The sequence below is a fragment of the Oryctolagus cuniculus genome, chromosome 14, assembly GCF_051225735.1.
Source record: "Oryctolagus cuniculus isolate XC-2025 breed Fujian yellow rabbit chromosome 14, ASM5122573v1, whole genome shotgun sequence".
In the NCBI taxonomy this organism is placed as follows: Eukaryota; Metazoa; Chordata; class Mammalia; order Lagomorpha; family Leporidae; genus Oryctolagus; species Oryctolagus cuniculus.
The window spans coordinates 77,408,707-77,421,972 of NC_142880.1; the positions used below are offsets into that span (position 1 = coordinate 77,408,707).

The window sequence follows — 13,266 nt, forward strand, 5'->3', positions numbered from 1 at the left end:
AACGTTTATTAACACCGGCAATATTTATATATTAATGTCCAAAGCACAATTTTCCTTTTTGTAGTCTATGATATCCATTACTTTATACCAGTTTTGTTTCTAAACAATCACCTGAGGAAGGCTGCATTATCACCTTCTTACAGGTGAAAACACTGAGGCTGTGTTCTGGGTTCAAATCTCAGCCCTTCAGCTCTCTTACTGGCTGAATGGTGTGGGCGACGTTAACTACTCTGGCTAGGCTGCCAGACAGCTCTGGGAACGGAGTCACACGAAGTGAGCTGCGCGTCCGTGCCACAGGGAAACCTCCATGAATACTTTTTCTCCCAACGCAAAGAAGCCCTTTGTGGTGACCAGAGCCAAACTTCAAGCCACTCCACAGCCCACCCACTCTGGCTCAGATGGGTCACCATATAACCAGCGCCCGCACTGCAGCCCTGGCTAACCACCCGTCAGTAGTATTTTCCCAAAACCTGTTTCTTTTATTTTTTTTTTTAAGATTCATTTGAAAGATTCACTTGAAAGGCTAAGATACAGAGAGGGACTGATCTTCCGTCTGCTGATTTACTCCCAAAGTGGCCAGGGCTAGGCCAGGCCAACACCAGGAGCCTGGAACTCTGCCCAGGTCTCCCATGTGGGTGCAGGGACCCAAGGATCTGGGCCATCTTCCTCTGCTTTCCCAGGCCATTAGCCAGGAACTGGATCGGAAGTGGAGCAGCAGGGACTCAAACCATTGTAGGCCATGGTTTAACTAAGCCACATTAGCCCCAAACCATTCCATTTCATACTCCCTCTTTGAGCTGGGGAGACGCAACCCTCCCTCATCATGCACTGAAGGACCACCTCGACCCACTGGGCTCTAGTTACTCTGCTGAGTGCTACTGGCTATGAATTTAAAAGTGGAATTTACACGAAAACCCCTGCTCTCAAGGAATTCAGTCTTAGTGGAGAAACTGATTAGTTAACAATTCTAACACAGTGTGGAGGCTGTGACACCCAGATTCGGAACTGGCACTATGCATTTAGAACACGGAGAAGAGAAGATCTACGCCCAGGAATAATGGTTCAGGCTACTGAGGCACACACAGAGGACGAAGGCTGAGCAACCTCTTGAAAGAGGAAGAGGCTTTGACAGATGAGAACTGTGTCCCAGCAACACGTGGTCCACCCTCAAAAGCAACGTCATGCACCAGGAGGCCGCCATGGTGGCTGCTCTACAACACAGGCACTGCCCTTGGGAGCTTACAGACTGGCAGGGGGCGAGGCAGTCCCGACAGCACACAAATACAGAACTGCCAATGACGAGCACAAAGGAAACGAGCCGAGGCCCACTGGAGGACCAGTCTGATGTGGCAACAAGGGAGAGAAAGCGAATGGTCTGCAGCTGAGGCAGCCAGGTCCAGGCACGGGAAGTAACACACGAGGCCTCCTGGAGGCTTCCCACTACGCTGTGACCAAAGCTTGGTCGGCAGAGTGAGCGCACTTCACTTGAGAGGAGAACAGAAACAAAGACAGGACCAGAGCACAAAGAGCTGCATGGCCAGGGCAAGGGGAGGCCACTGAGGAGTACAAATGACATGTCATTACTCCTTCTAAAAACACTGGGTAGCTTCACAAAGACAAAGTGGGCGGAGGGCATGGAGAGACACGGGGAAGCAGGGAGATGGCTTCAACAGCTTCTTGCTGGGTTAGGCAGTGATACAAACATGGAGAACACTGCCTAGAGTAGCCATATTCCGAGGTGGGAACGAGAGAGACAGAAGAGCAGCTCCCAGGTAGCTATTTGAGCAACGGCCTAGAGCAGTCATTTTCACTGAGACAGAAAAGACTAAAGGAAGAAGAGGTTTTTAAAGTAAAACAGTCAGGAGTTCTGCAGAGGACACAGTTAAGTTTGACAGGACTAAGAAACATCCAAGTAGAAAAGTCAAGTTGGCCAGGAGCCTGGAGCTCCAAGAATCAGGCTGGGCTAAAGATATAAATCTGGCATTCATTAGTTAGATGGTATTTAAAGCCACCCGAGTTGATGAGCTCATCCACAGAGAGTAGAGAGAGAAAAGAGGGGATCAATGAAGTATCAGAGGAACTTTCAGGTATACTGCGACCCTACCAGCAATGGGGTATATCTAAAAAATCTAAAAATCTCAAATGTGCTTTGCATTTTGGACATTATGTTCCAGGGGAAGCAGAACTACAGCCTGCACTAAGAAAGGGAATATCTGAATGAAATCTAGGGGAATCTGGTTCTTGACTTACTTGGTAGAGGGAATGAAAGTGACACAGGAGTCTAAATGGATGCCAGGTTTCTGGTCTGAGAAGTTGGAGAGTTGTAGCATCACTATGAGACAGAAACACCAGACAATCAACTCGAGGGTGAGACGGCAACGATGAGTTTAAGCTGAAGCAGTGGGCAACAGTGAGAAAACAAAAGCTAAAACCTTGAAAACACCAGTTAAAATATGGATAAGCAAAAAAGAGGATGTAAGTAAGACACAGAGGGAAACAGCAGAGTTGAAGTAGGGGAAAGTGAGGGCTGGCACTGTGGTACAGCAGGTAAAGTCACTGCCTGCAGTGCTGGCATCCCATATGGGCACCAGTTCATGTTCTAGCTACTCTGTTTTTTTTTTTGTTTGTTTGTTTTAAAGATTTACTTATTTATTTGAAAATCAGAGTTACACAGAGAAGGAGAGGCAGAGAGAGAGAGGTTGATGGTTCACTCCCCAGATGGCTGCAACGGCCGGAGCTGAGCTGATCTGAAGCCAGGGGCCAGGAGCTTCCTCCCCGTCTCCCATGCAGGTGCAGGGGCCCAAGCACTTGGGCCATCTTCTACTGCTTTCCCAGGCCATAGCAGAGAGCCAGATTGGAAAAGGAGCAGCCGGGACTAGAACTGGGGCCCATATGGGATGCTGGCGCTTCAGGCCAGGACATTAACTCACTGTGCCACAGTACCAGCCCGCCATCTACTCTATTTCTGATGCAGTTCCCTGCTAATGGCCTGGGAAAAGCAGCGGAAATGGCCCAAGTGTTTGGGCCCCTCACACCCACAAAGCTCCAGGCTTTGCCCTGGCCCAACCCTGGCCATTGTGGCCATCTGGGGAGTGAACCAAAGGATGGAAGATCGACCTCTCCCTCTCCCTCGCCCCTCCCCATCCTCTCCCTCCCTCTCTCTGTCATCCTCTCCCTCTGTAACACTTTCAAAATAAATAAATAAATCTTTAAAAAAAAAAAAAAAGGAGTAGGGGAAAGCAGAATTACACAAGCTCAAGAAGACACAAATATGGAAAAACCAGGGATGTTCATTTGGGTCAAATACTAGAGAAAAATCAAGTGAGAAAAAAAAAAGAGAATTCTTTACGTCTGGCCATCAGGAACTCCTGGTGACCTCGCAGAGCAGTGGAAGGAGCCGAGCCAAGGACCAAATGGCAGGGAGGAAGGTACATAGAGGTCTCGGAAACTTGGCTGCAAGAGGAGGATGACGGGGAGCAATACAGGGTCAAGAGAGAATTTCCTCAAAGCGTGAGAAATGTGTGAGGAGGAGTCTACGTTAAAATAATAGAAGAGAGAGAGAACAAACCGAGGGCAGGAAGGATGGGACCGAGGGCCTGACCTGGGACACAGCATACTTCTGTGAAATAACAGAAGGATACAGAAGTTCAGTCTGCATACAAAGAGAGACAGGCGCTTCCAGGCGGTCTCTGATGAAAACCCCTAACTGCTCTACAAAGACCCAAGCTTGACCATCTGAGTGGAACCCGCGCTAATAAATTCAAAGGATGACACTACAAAGGCTCTCTGGAGGGGGCTGGTGTGAAAACAAAAATTAGCTATAGCAAAGTTTTTGAAGCAAAACTGGGAAAGGTGAATCCACTGTCTGAAGCACCTGACAAACGAGCTTTCTACTAAAGCATATTAATAAAGCATTTAGTCCTTTGAAGCGTAAAAACCATGTTCAGAACTGAATTAGTAAATCTCAAAATCTCCGAGGATCTATGGAAGGCTACATCAGCTCAGAAGTTTGATCCAGCACTTTATCCCAGGTACGAGAATTTTTCTCTTGTTTTTTTCCTTTGGTGTTTTGCTGAACCTATTTTAACTTTTAAGGGACACAGTCTAGTTACACTCGCAACTGTATTGCTTTATAAGTCAAAGGGTTCACAGCAGTTACAGTACAAGATTTGGAGGCAGGGGACCCACTAACTGCTAACCATGACCTCGGGCAAATCACCTAACCTCTTGCACCACCATTTCTTCATATGCACAAAGGAAAACACCGTCACATCCTCGAGCCTATGATGCACACCAGTACCACAGGGATATAGTCCACTATCAGAATACAAATTTCCCTTGCCCCCACCTATGCTGTCTGAATGAATGGCACACCTCACAATCAACAAGGCCTCTGTGCCAAGGAAGCAATGCCAGTACTCATCTGAATGGGTCAAATGGGAATGCATACATTTGTACATAATCAATTTTATAACTAATGTAACACCTGTGTGACACCTTACAGTGGAGGATACAAAAAAAATACGATTTTTTTTAAAAAACGCTTTCAAAAAGAAAAAATATTTTCTCATTTATTTATGCTTTTCTGAATTTTTTTGGAAATTTCAATATTTATAATAAACTGGGAAATATAGAAATAAAAAAGAAGAACTCTTAAAGAAGCTGTAAATCTAAACATAAAATTATTAAATTAAAATAAGCCCTCAAAAAGGAGTAATAAAGGGTTGGCACCATGGCATAGCAGGTTAAGCTTCCCACCTGCAGTGCCAGCATCCCATAGGGGCACTGGTTCAAGCCCTAGCTGTTCCATTTCCGATCCAGCTCTCTGCTAAAAAAAACAAAAAACAAAAAAAAAACAACACAACACAAACAGCAGAAGATGGCACAAGTGCTTGGGCCTCTGCACCTACGTGAGAGACCCAGAAGAAGCTCCTGGCCCATCTTTAGCCACTGAGGCCATTTAGGGAGTGAACCAGCAGATGGAAGATCTCTCTGTCTCTGCCTCTCTCTGTAACACTGCCTCTTAAATAAACAAATCAATCTTAAATAAAAAAAAGTAATATGAATAAATTAAAGCATATAAAGATGTGACATAAACTTCCTATGGATATGTCTAATAACAAAAATCTGAATACATCATCTGTACTCACCAAGAGCTAGGATAAGCACCTGATTTTGTATCTTTCATCTTATTTTTCTTATCACATGTTATACTAGAGTTTCCAAACACTAATATGAAATACAGGCTATATTTACCATTGACAGTCAAATGTAGTTAACTATGAGCATAAAACTTAAAATTTTTATAGGTGAACATTAGCATCATACCCCAAAGACTGTTAACATGTACCAATACCTAAATCATTGTTCCGGTAATAAAAGATTAAGAGAATACATAATTTTAAACTACAAAAAAATAATCAAAACATAACTTGAAATATATTCTAAAAATTTAACGGAGCTTACTCGTTATGTATGTGTCTCTTTCTACTATTTCTTCAATTCATTTTCATCTTTCATTAAAGAGCAAGAAGACTAGAGACCACATCGCCACAGTTACGCTTTACTACAGATAAGAACCACAGATCAGAAGTGGGCAGTCGGTCACTAGCAGAAACAGCTCCTCTGGTCCATTACTCAATGTGAGAAGGGTTAGCCTTCTGAATGGAGACACAGCTCTTGGGTCTTCCAGAATTTGTTTAAGGGTCATTTCTATTTTTCTTTCCAATTGCCAAAAGTGTGATAAAATGCCAACAAACAAAACTGTCCACGTATGGACAGAGAAGATGTATTCAAAGGCCTACAACTTTTCCAAAATGTCTAAATCCAGTGCAAAAATTCAAAAATCAAGACTGCACTGCTAGCATTTACTAAGCAAAATGAAAATCACAGATACAGAGATTAGAGATTTCTGTGAATACCTAACTTACCAACTCTTGGCTATTGATACTTCTCTACATCTTCCAGTTTCCTTTGAAAAACTAACTATATATAGATCAAAGTAGCTATTAATATAGTATCTGAAAGAACAAAACATAAAATCTGAAAAAATACTTTTACCAGATCACAAATTTTCTACCAGATTATCCACACTCAAGCAGTAACTTAGTTAACACAGTAAAACAAAGGGGGCCTGCACTGTGGCACAGCACAACGCCAGCACCCCATCCGGCACCAGGTAGGGTCCTGGCTGCTCCACCAGGTCTAGAAACTGACAGCTCCTGGCCTTGCAGGCACTGGGGAATGACCCAGTAGACAGAAGATCTCTCTGTCCTCTGTAACTCTTCATTCCAAATAAATAAATCTTTAAAAAGAAAATGCAGTCTTACACATTTCCATCAAGTGTTTTCTTTTATCACATTATGATCAGACTGCTGTCTCCCTACCTTTAGTGACAAACAAGGGACCAAGGAAGGCACACTCAGAGACCTCCTGGGACTACTGCCCCACGCTCACAGCAGTGTCCTGACCCAGGCCTGCAGGGAGCAGCACTGTCGATGCGAAGAAGCTTGCTCTGAACGTCCACCTTTTACTAAATATACACACCTCTTTCCCCGTACCTCTCACTGCTTATCTTTCACGGTTCTCAGAACTGCAGGTTAAAAATCTTGGTGCCCACTTTCACTCCACACTGGACTGTGAACTCCTGGAGTCTGAGGACATTGTCTGATTGCTCACTTTTGCAGTCCCAGGACCTACCAGTTCCTAATGTTGGAGATAATGTTAGCCAGACTGAAATTCTCAGTTATTTTCAGTTAGGAAGGAATTGCCTGAATACAATCAAGGCAAATCTCAAAATCTGGGGGCGTGTTTTCTCATAAACAGTTAGCCTTTTATAACCACTCCTAAAAGTTACTATGAGCAAAAGACTTTCCTTCTACCACTTGAGTATTCCATTATAATTTCAGCTTTATTATCTCAAATCCATTTGGTTTTATAGAAACTATTTTTTAAAAAGAAAATAAATCTAACTGCAACAATGTTGGATTAATAGGTTGAATGAATAAATGTGTTCAGAAAATTTGAGATCTTCTAGAATAAGTCTGCCTTCTGTTCCCCTGTATGTTAACACGAAGGAAGAAACACAGTAATACCCTACCTCTGCCTCACAGAGACAGTATGAGAGATATGTAAGAATGTGTTTTGCTTTCTTCAATATAGAGAGGTATGAGAACTCAAAGGATTAGTATCAGTCAACGTATTCTTGAAAGCTTTGTTATTCTGGGCTGATTAGAAATGTCTAAATAAGGTGAATTTATAGATACGTATAATCCTACAACTTTTCAAGGTGGCCCCTATGAAGGTCTCTACAGACCTGATATAAATGCATGTATAAAGTAAAGTTATTTGAATTTATATTGACTCTGGGCTTAAAAGGTTATAAACTACACTCACTCCTGCCAACTTTTTAAAAAATAATTGGAAGGTACAGGTGTGATGCAACTAATTTACATTTGAAAATACAGCTAAGGGAAAGTAGTAGAAGATGGCCCAAGTCCCTGGGCCCCTGCATCCTCTGGGAGACCCACAAGAAGCTCCTGGCTCCTTGCTCCTGGCTTCAGATTGGCCCAGCTCTGGCCGTTGCAGATATTTGGGGAGTGAAGCAGCAGATGGAAGCGCTCTCTCTCTCTCTCTGCTTCTCTGTAACTCTGTCTTTCAAATAAATAAATAAGTCCTTAAAAAAAATACAGCTAAAACTTTTTTGATTTTCTTAACAGTGTTCTACTGGATTGTAAGTTTTTTGAAGGAAAAGACTTCCCGCTGTATCTACTCCAGTACTTAGTCAAACTCAAGTTTGATCCTCAGCAGGATAGGAGGAAACAAGGGATAGAACTAAGCTTTGTCCATCCCAATTTTCTCACCTGTGGAATACTAGATAGACTTTCTTCACTGTGCCAGTAAAAGCTGAAACACTAGGTTAAACATACATGCACTTAGTTCCTCCTTAAAACAGTAAGAAAACCAGTGACATTTTACAAAAGTTAGACAAAAAAAGATGCTAGTGCTATTTTTACTGCAAAATAATTTACAACAGAATTTCGAAACCTTTACCACAAGCTTGTGTTAAAACACCAAAGTAAACCTTTTACCTTTTCTAAGTCTTCAATTTCAGAACTGAAGTTTTTACCCTCATCCATCATTTCCTCTTCTTCCAGAGTTCTTTCATCATCATAGTCATGGACCAACATCTCAGCAGTGGGGTCAAAATCATGATCCTCAGAAGACAAAGACCCAACTGGAATGAAACAGACTGAGTCATTCTACACATTCATGAGGCTATTTACAAAAGAAAAGACAAATTTGTGTTCTTCTGCCAGTCCCTTTTCATGTTTATGTGCAGGTTTCATTAAACGGATTTACTATACACTTTACAGGTTATAAAGCAAGACAGTGTGGTTCTGAAAAGATATCTAAATCAGCAAAAGAACAAGGCAGAGTAATTTACAAACACTTTTACAAGGGATCCAGTCCATGTGAAAACAACTCATTAACACCAGCAAAGTGATTTAAATAGCATGGTCTTATTAAATAAATGTTCTTGTAGAAAAGCAGTCAAACTTGCTTATCATTGAGTTTAATACATTTGTCTAAAAGCAACAGCAAAACAGCGGAAGGGTTAAAATCTCGTGAACAGAGGACTTGACAAGATCTGCTACACACTAAGGCAGATACTCCAGGAGAGAACATAAATCTTACCCTTACTCTAACCCTCAAGTAAAGATACAAAAAACCAGAAGTCTGGTTTACAGAACAAATACACACTTCTGTGAAGCAGAAATTCAGTTTTTAAAACACATCATCACTTTACATATCTGTAGCAGTATTTCAAATTCCCCAGCATTAAAACGGATTACTTTATAATGATTAAGTGAGGGCAATATAGAAAATCTTATCTAACGGTTTTGGAAGACACAGCCCATTGCAAGCTATATTAGTTAATTCACACTTGTTTAGAAGACTGTAATACTTTTGAGTAGCAAATTCAAAGACAACTGGATACACCAAAAAGCCAGGGAAGAAATGAGTAAAATCTAGAATCCTGAGAATTAAAGTGATTTTATGAAAACCGGGGTTTTCTTCACTTGTTCTATTAGTCTCTAAGTCAATTAGACCAGTGCCTCCCCGAGCAGGAAAGCAAAGAAGTACCAGACTCTGGGGTGGAGGAAGGAAGTCAATGGAAGCATATTCAGCATAAAAACTTTGACCTGTTTTTAGTCAAACGATTTAATATTTTTAAAATTTTAAGCTTTCGAGGACAGTGTGCGATCATTACCAAAACACTGAACCAAGCCAAAGCTTTCATTATGGAGAAAACAGAAAAACAGAACATCCACCCTCATAAATTTTCTTTTTTGAGGAAGTCCTGGAAACCCCCCTGGGATGCCAAAGCATCAAGGCTGAAAGAGAAGGGTCTGAGGGGCTGCTCCTGTCCTTGGTCTACTGAGACCTAAGCAGTCATTCACACTTTCTGAGTCTAGCTCCGGTTACCCACGTATAAAACACACAGGGTTGGCGGAAATGACCCCGGGAGTCCCTTCAGTGCTGAACTTTTCTTTTAAAACTGGCTGATTAGAAACTGGTTAAAAGTGTGTTTAGACATCAAAAACACGGCTGATTTTTTTCATTTATATGGCAACTTCTTCAAAGCAGACACTGCTGAGAAATGGAAAAATTTTATCATCATCCAGATGTGTGACAACATGTACATATTCTTTTCCTGAAGTTGTGTAAAACAAAGACATGTGTCTCAAAAATGAGAAAAACTTTGAAAAATAATTTTTAAATGTGAGGACTTAGCTATTTTTGAAATAGCCACAAACTTCAACTTGGTGTTGGTGTTGATTTAATGCCTGAAATGAGGAGATCCTGAAAGTTGATGAAATACAAAAAGTCACGTGGCAAGGAGAGAGCATTACATTCCTAGGCAACACGCTGCAGTGCAGACGGACGTGAGAACTCACCCAAGTCCAGCTACCAGCTAGGTGGCTCTCAGTAATTAACCGTCTCTTCAACTGTAAAATACGGGAGCTGGACTAGTACAGAGCTTTTTCTGGAGACTAAGAGAGGGGAAACAGCCAGCCAAGAGGGGAGCTAACAGGGGATGAGACATAGAAACAAAGCCATTTCTGCATTTTAACCTGCGAAGAAAGCTCCTTTCCCTGTACTGACCCCAGGGGTTCCACAAGCCCCACACTGCGTAACTCTACCTATGTGCACAGTGCATGCCTTCATCAAATCCTGCCAGGGGTTCCTGAACTCAGGGAGGTGAAGAAACCTGCACTAAGCGACCTGCCGCTGTCTCTGCTCAAACATCCCCTATCACCACTTTTCCATGCCACCACTGCAAGTTCGAGATTCCTTCTCTAAAGTAGCTTTACCTACCTCTCAACTTTAACACAATGTAAATGCATTTCTTAATTATGAAAATGACAATAATGACACGGGGAGTTACAGCCAACAAGGAATCTAGGCAGCCCCTTGGAAATCTAAACCAAACTGCTGAAGTTGTTGGAAAGTCGATTTGGGATTAGCTGTTTCAGGCTTGGAGGAAAAAAACCAAGTGAAAATTTAAGACACACAACTTAAAAGTACTCTTGTAGGCCAGCAGCTCTTTAGCAGGGTTATTTCCAGCCTGCAAGGGGCAAAAAGGAAGCAACCTAATAACCAAATGCACACCGAAGCTCTTAGAAACCAATGACGAAAAAAGGGATCATCTTGGGGGAAGGAAGGGAGGGAGATCTTTTAACAACGGAGCTCGGAGCCCCCGTTACCCTCTGGGAGTCACCCAAGAAGTAAGAAAACAGGACAAACCTGGGCTCGAACTTCCGAAAGAAGCCTAGGAGAGAGAAGAAAACGTGAGGTTAGATCGCGCGGCCAGGCAAGAGGCAGCGCAGGCAACAGGGCGCAGGGGAGGCGGGGCGAGCGCTCCGCCGCCGCCGCCGCCGCCGCTGCCAAAAGTGCAAGACGCAGCTCGGCTCCGCTCGCTCCAGGCCCCTTTCGGGCCCCCTCTTGGCTGCCTCGCCTTCCTCCCCCAGTCCCCAGCGTACACGCTCGCAGACCCGGGACGCAGCCCGGTCTCCAACACGCAACTCCTAAGCCGCTTCTTGGAGCTCAGCAAGTTACAAAGAGCAGAAGCAAAACCCAGACGACTCGCAGACTCGCAGCATCAGTCTCCCCACATCCCACCCGGCTCGCCGCCGCCCCCGACAACTCGTAGCAACCAAAATACCCTTTTCCAGGAAGGGACTCGCCCTCGATGCACCTCGACCGCCCCTCGGGGCCCGGGAGCCCCAACTCCGAGGCCATTCTCTTTCCGGGAACGTAGGCCGGCTCGAACCGGACACTCGACCCCCAAACCAAAGTGAGGGCCCCCCCCCAACCCCCGCCCCTCGTTCAAGTCCAGAGACGCAACTCCCCGACCCCGGGGATGCTGGCTCCTGCCAGGGCGTTCAGTCCCCGCCTGGGCCGCCAGCGCGCCCCCCGGCTCCCGCGAGCTCCAGCCAAGGGGCTCCTGCCGCGCCCCCTCCCCCCAGCTCCCGAGTCCCGGGGGGCGGCCAGCGCAGCTTCGCCCGCCCAGCCCGGAGGGCAGAGGGGCTGTCGAGGCGCTCTCCCGGAGCGGGCGTCGACGGTCTGGGTCTGCTCGCTTTACCCCAGGGACTCTCGTACCTCCGGGGCTGCGGGGCAGGAGTCCCGCTCTTCTCCCGCGAAGCCCGGCGGCCGCGCATCCCGCTCGCTTCTGCGGCCGGGGCAAAGTGGAGCGTGCAGCCGCTCGGCGCCGAAGCCGGGGCGCGGTGGGCCGGGGGCGCAGCGCACTCCTCCCGCAGGGCAGTGGCGCAGCCCGCTCCCCGCTTTGCAATCCGGTCGCGGAGTGGGGGGGCTCGGCCGGTTTCCACCCACCTCGGCCCCGGGAAGAGGCGCGGAGGCGCCGGCGGCCCGCGTCAGCGGCCGGGGACACGGCACGGCGCCGTCCCCGGGCTGGGGCTCGCTGCCGCCGGCCGCCGCCCCCCGCCCGGCCCCGCAGCCCGGCCGGGCCGGGGCCGGAGCCGCCGAGGCCTAGTCCCGGAGGGAGACCGCTCCCGCGCCCGCTCCCGCCCCCCGGCCGGCCCCGCCGCGGCCCGTCGCCGCCCCGCGCCCCCCGCGCCGCTGCCCCGGCCCCCGGGGAGCCGCGGGAGGAGCCCCGGACTCCCCACGCCGGCCCGGGGGCCGCGGGGGGCCGCCGGGCGCCCGCTCCAGCCCGGCCGCTCCTGCCCGGTTTCCCTGCTCACCTCCGCCATATTGGTACCTTTAGGGCGAACGAGCAGCGCCGAGCCCAGTCCCCGGATGGGGCGCCTGAGCCAATCGCAGTCGCCGCCGCCGTCGCCGCCGCGGTCCGCCCGGCACCCGCCCGGCGGCGGAGGCGGCTCGGCCCCTTATAGGGCAGGGCGGCCCGCGACGCCCCCGGCCCGCTCGCACGCCCACCCCGCCCCGCGCCCTGCTCCTCTAGCCCCCTCGCCGCGCCCGCCGCCGTCGCCCGCGCGCCGCGCGCCCGCACTCGCGCTCACCGCCCCTCTGCTCCCGGCTGGAGTAAAGTTCCTAGCGAACCGGACACAAGCCGGGGACAGACCCGCGTCCAGCCGGTCGAGGCCCAGGACCGGCCCTGGACACTCCGGCGCGGTGGGGCGTGGGGGAGACGGGCGGAGCCTGGGAGCGACCACTGGACGGACTTCCCTGAGTGAGGGGAGGCGAGCGAGCGACCAGACCGACGGGAGGGCGCGAGCCCTAGGAAATAGGAGAAGTGGCCGCCCGCCGGGCACTGGGTCCGTCCAGAGTGAGAGGACGGCGCCCCGGCTTCCCCCAGGAGACCTGCAGGGACGGGCACCTGCCAAGCAGGCTCTGGAAGGTAGTGAGCACAAGGAGAGACGCGAGACCGACCGGGCAGAGAATGAAGCTGAGCGCACTTGCACGAGTCAAGAAGACGCTCGTAAAACATGAACTGTACACGTAGGGGGGGATTAGAGCAGTCCTAGGTGTTGGTAATCCCCAGATCGTCTGTGCGGTGACCCAGGGGTTGCAGGACCGACCCGTGGAAGGACAGGCATAGTGTATCCAAACCCTGGAGGGATCTCAAAAACGCGACCCCCTAAAAGGCCACTCGTGTCTTGGGAAGCTAGTCCAATGGGGAAGACAGGGCTCAACAGGTGTAGCTGCTCCTACTTCAGGCTGTTTGCTCGTCCTAGGGGGAGCCTTCACCTCCGTGAAGCCCACAAAACACAGGGCAGTGTACAC

At 47.9% G+C, this 13,266-nt stretch overlaps 1 protein-coding gene across 5 annotated transcripts in view; it reads right to left on the reverse strand.

Moving 5' to 3' along the window:
- Positions 1 to 12,664, reverse strand: part of MIER3 (MIER family member 3) — a 33,930-nt gene extending 21,266 nt beyond the window's left edge. Inside the window, exons 1-3 of one of the 5 annotated variants that reach the window (XM_070056722.2) lie at positions 12,543 to 12,664; positions 10,813 to 10,837; positions 8,091 to 8,236 (exon numbers count right to left, since the gene is read on the reverse strand). In XM_070056722.2, coding sequence (XP_069912823.1) covers positions 8,091 to 8,189 — 99 coding nt within the window. In that variant the 5' untranslated portion in view covers positions 8,190 to 8,236; positions 10,813 to 10,837; positions 12,543 to 12,664. Of the gene's footprint in view, positions 1 to 2,250; positions 2,333 to 8,090; positions 8,237 to 10,812; positions 10,838 to 11,667; positions 11,979 to 12,266; positions 12,403 to 12,542 lie in introns of those variants that run through there. The other 4 variants (XM_070056715.2, XM_089313180.1, XM_070056721.2 and 1 more) reach the window with 4 other exon arrangements.
- Between the last annotated feature and the right edge of the window lie 602 nt (positions 12,665 to 13,266).